This window comes from Carex rostrata, chromosome 4 (genome assembly GCF_964058835.1).
Source record: "Carex rostrata chromosome 4, lpCarRost1.2, whole genome shotgun sequence".
NCBI classification, from domain to species: Eukaryota; Viridiplantae; Streptophyta; class Magnoliopsida; order Poales; family Cyperaceae; genus Carex; species Carex rostrata.
In genome coordinates this window covers 4,296,195-4,301,028 of record NC_135921.1, presented here as the reverse complement: position 1 = coordinate 4,301,028, position 4,834 = coordinate 4,296,195, and the positions used below count along the sequence as shown (strand labels likewise).

At 34.7% G+C, this 4,834-nt stretch overlaps 1 protein-coding gene across 1 annotated transcript; it reads right to left on the bottom strand.

Annotated features, from left to right (window-relative positions):
- Positions 1-2,100: 2,100 nt before the first annotated feature.
- Positions 2,101-4,605, bottom strand: LOC144552771 (alpha-amylase isozyme 3B-like). Its single transcript, XM_078300761.1, has 5 exons — positions 4,215-4,605; positions 3,803-3,935; positions 3,252-3,591; positions 2,678-3,143; positions 2,101-2,557 (listed from the first exon to the last, which is right to left on the bottom strand). Exons 1-5 carry the CDS (start codon positions 4,482-4,484, stop codon positions 2,300-2,302), a joined length of 1,467 nt encoding a protein of 488 aa, XP_078156887.1. The 5' UTR covers positions 4,485-4,605; the 3' UTR covers positions 2,101-2,299.
- Between the last annotated feature and the right edge of the window lie 229 nt (positions 4,606-4,834).

Genomic DNA, 4,834 nt, shown 5'->3' with positions numbered 1-4,834 from the left:
CAAGATAGAAAATTATCTGAAAATTATAAATATTGGATGGGAAATAATCTTACATTTAATTTTTTTTTTTGAGGAAAACATCATAGAAAAAAATATGTATACTTTACATTTTGGTAGGAAGCAAGTGCCTATCCCGTGCCACACTTTGGCTCCTCCCTCTAGCTTAATTATATGAGTACAAGTTGAATACTTGACGCATATGGATTCAATAAATTTACAGATATTAAAACACTACTATGACAGGCGGATTGAAGGTTAATATAAGATTTTCTATATAGTTTAGAGTAAAATACTATGATACTTATATAAGATTTTCTATATAGTTTAGAGTAAAATACTATGATACTTATATAAGATTTTCTATATAGTTTAGAGTAAAATGTTATGGATACTGTAATAATGATCTCCACTCGCAGTAGGAACTTTTTATATGGTTGACGACTGCATCCATGTTTGACCCTCGTATAGTTTAAAAGTATGGCTCTGCCCCATAGTTTTTTTTTTTTTTGAAAGTTGGCGGCAAACAGATATATTGAATAAAAAAGTTATTTACACTGGCTTTAAAAGCCATACATTACATCAGATAACAGAATATCAACTATGTAAATATAAGATAATAAATTAATAGTGGATATTGTTAACCTAAGCTGATACAAAAAAAAACTTAAAACCATGTCTTTCACTCACAACAACAAATACATTTTATGCTAGAGCTTATAAATAAAATTAAACATTTCCTTTCAATATTAAATATGTTTGATTTACTACAAAAAAATTTATACACTCATAAATGATATATGTTTGTGATTATCTGTTTATTTTTAATTTTAGGATCATTATTGTGCATGTTATAGCAGAATTTTATGCATATTATTTGATGGATTTTTTTTTTTTTTCACAAATCATGCACTTATATGAGAATTTCATCTGTAAGCTAGTTATGTTTATTTTGAAACCATAAAATTAAAATCAAATAAAAAAAAAAAGTAAAACGAAGCTAGACACTTCAAATGCATTAATCTAGCATAATTTTATGCAAAAAAAGAATTAATATTTATGTTTGATTATTGAATAATTTATACATATATATATATAAAGAGACGTAAGTTAAAAATCATTCACAAAATTTTTATGATTTGAATCATAAAAATGGCACAAATCAATTAAAAGGCACCATAGATAAATTCAAGTTTTTATTTTATGCGTAATATTTGATATTGAATATAATGTCCACATGGCCTAAGGTTAATCTGAGCCGTCTAAAGTTGCGCCACTTCCATGTTCTCAAAAAGGAAATAACTGCTCAGCTCAGGACTGATGAGGTGCCAGACTGCCAGTAAATTATTCTCCAGTACTAGAATGTTTACTCTAAAGTCTAAGGTCTAAACAGTGGGATGTATAATACCTTCCCCACATATAGTATCGCTCTACATTTATAGTGCATTTTGTGTATCTGTCCACTTTTGTAATCAATTTGATCTTCATTTTTCATTCTAACTTGATCAAAACAGACTATAACAAATATTACACATAAAGTTCTTCTAAAATACATTTCCAGGAATTCACATCCTCCCAGGTACATGGAAAGGGAATATTTTAAAATTAGTAGATCAAGACCATTTTTTCTAACTTGGCACGAACCTCAAAGTCCAATAATATTGCCCCTTGTGCTTGTACTAGCCTCAATTCCAAACCGGCTGAGAGAAATCTCAAACCATAAAGTGAGAGGAATCTTCTACGGTAAAGGATATTGATCCCATTTACAGTGTGTCGTGAACAATTGTTGATGTATTTAATCAATTTGAAATTCATTTATCATTTAAATATCACCAAAGCTGATGAACAACATTCAATTTTTTAATAAATATAGTCCACATACATATAATTTTTTTTGCGTAAAAATCAAACAGATAATTCTGCTCGGTAGTCAAATTCCAACCCAATTCCTCTCCTAACTAATTTAATCTGGGCCTTTGGGCTTGATGGCCTGTGAAACTGTTGATGCCTACCAATGGGCCTCTTTATTTGTTTACTTTCTTCAAGAAACTATGGAGATAATTTGTTTCAACGAAATATTCTTAAGATTGCAGATAAGTTGTCTTTTGTTGTTGCAAGGAAATTAATATATAAGCCAGCAATTAAATATTATTTCATTACTGTAGTTCAAAACTGGTACACTCAAAATATATAGGAAACTTCTACCACTTATTAAAGCAATACAGCAATTAATATAAATTGTTCAATTTGCAGGGCAAGTACAAAAAAGCCTGCTCATTCAATATTTCAAGAAAAACCAGTATTAATTATGATTCTTCTCCCAAATGCAGTAATTGTTGCCGTGTGCAACGGCATGGAAATCCGACGGAATTAGATTGCCGACATCAAATCTCGGTCCGAGCTTTGTAATCACTTTCTCATCAATCACTGCCAAATAGAGATCCGCATCGGCAACCAGGATGCGCAGTGTGCTACCAGAATGGATGCCATTTCGCGATCTGACAGCAGCTAATTCCGAAATCGGTCCTTTTAGTCCCCAGTCGAACAAATGATCATAGAACTACACATCAAAAGACAGCCAAGAAACCGAATACAGTATTATATAGTGAGTTGGGTAATCCTTTCTTTCAAAATATCTTTCAACAGAAAGCAATTGAATTTCAATTAAGAATGTACTTACAATGGAAGGTATTCCCGGGTGAGTCAAGATATAAGCATAGCCTTGCATGACTTTATCCGATGGAAAGGGCCACGAGTTCTGTGTAGATCCAGTGTCATGGTTATCAATAAACGTGACCGACTTCTCTGGCCACCAACCGAGCATGCCCGGTGCTTTGCCATTTCCATCCCGCATCCGCCATAGCTCTCCTTGTACCGCTGACTGGAGCACCCCCTTTGTAGTAAAATCAAATGCTGTTGCCGGACCACCGACGGCCTGGGCCCAGTTCACCAGCTCTTGCCTGTCTTGATCTTGGTTGCTAGAAGGTTTGCCGTCGCCGTTGTATGATAGTGAACTCCAGATCTCTGCCACAACAAAACTTGGAGAGGTGTTTTGAACATAAATCTTGGCAACACTGGCTGAATATCCCTTTGCAAAGTCAAGGCGCCAACCGTTAAAACCAACATCAGTCTTCAGCCAGTTCAACCTAAAATATCCCATGGATGTTTACATACTTACGTAAAATAGTATATGCTTCCAAATCTAGACAGATTTTTGAACATTTATATGAAGACCGTGCAAAATTTTAAATTACCAATCGGAGAGCTCGTGCTGGACCCGAGAGTTAAGATGGTCAATATCAGGAGCAGCTCCAAAATCAGCTCCTGTATCAGGATTACCAGTGCCATCTGAGTACTGGGTGTCATCACGACAGATCATATCCGGGCCCCAGTCAAGGCGTGCGTCAGATGTGCCACCTTCAAAAATACAGTAGATGCCTCGGCTGTCCTTGTAGTCAGCGCAACGGTGGTTGATCACAATGTCAGCCACACATTGTATGCCCTTTGCATGGAAGGCACTGATCAGTGCCTTCAGCTCTGCCTCGGTGCCATATTTTGAGGAGTTTAGGTCATACAGCCGTCCTGGCATGTAACCTATTAAATAGGGTTGTGGATATTACAAGTTGTTCATGACAAAAAAAACAGTTCGTTGATAAACTAAGTGGTTCTTGCTCCTTTATTTTGTCAAATCTAGTAATTAGCAACATTGTGCAAATTAACCATTTATCATATATATATAGTTACTCCAAAAAAAAAAACAAATTATCTTATGTACTTCTAGCAGTGATAATTAGTAGTTATTAACCTTGCGGCGAAACAGAATGTGAAGGTGGTGGAAGCCAAACGTGCGTGACACCGCTACTGGCAATGTCATCGACTTGGCCCTTTAGGAAGTTGTACCATCCTCCTTGCTTCCTCCATGACTCCCAGTTGAAACCCTAACAAAGAAAATATAACCTCTCATTATAAGAATTAGTGTGCATGTATATCATGCATAAAGATGCAATTAATTAAGCACCAACTTCAACATATATATCTTGTTTGCATCTAAGTAGTAGTAGTGCATATAAAATCTTATACCATAATACTTTAAAAAAATATTCATATTCAAGAAAAAAGGCAATGAACAAAGTAGAACTATTACTGAGAAAGTAAAATATGTTTACTCAAGTAATTAAAGAGCAGGTACTGTTTCATTATTTTTTTCAATTTTATACCTGGAAAAGGATCTGATGGTCAGCTTGAGCTAAATTGAAACCTACAGATAGTAAAGCTACCAACATCAGGGAAATAGTGACTAAAAACTTCTCCATCCCTTTCTTGTTTTGATTTCTGATCTTCAAACCAGAAGAAATTATACAGTGGGATGAGTTTATTGTGTTTGGTGAATTGGCATGCAACATGTGTGGTTGTATATATAGGCATGAAGGTGAGCTAGTTTGTGAGCTAAATCTGACATGTTCTTCAATCGCTATCCTTAAAAGCATTAAATATTGCAAAACCCCATGACATTTTCAGTTGGAAAGTGAGCGGATAAGGCTGAAATAAGGGCTTTCATTAACTGTCCACTGTAATAAATTAATAATGGATGTTAGAAACAACGGCTTATTGGATAGCCGAAAGGAGATAAAGGAGCCGTGTAGGTAACTGTGCATTGCACTCTAGAAGTAAGGCCTTAGACTTAGTGGTAGGCGAAAGGAAAAAAAAAGATGCAACATTGGATTATATTTGTTAATAATGACTAATTAAAAAGATAAATTTTCCAATGATGGACATAATTAATGTAATGTCCACATGAATCAATGCCTCTTTAATTATGCTTGATCTCATGAGTGGA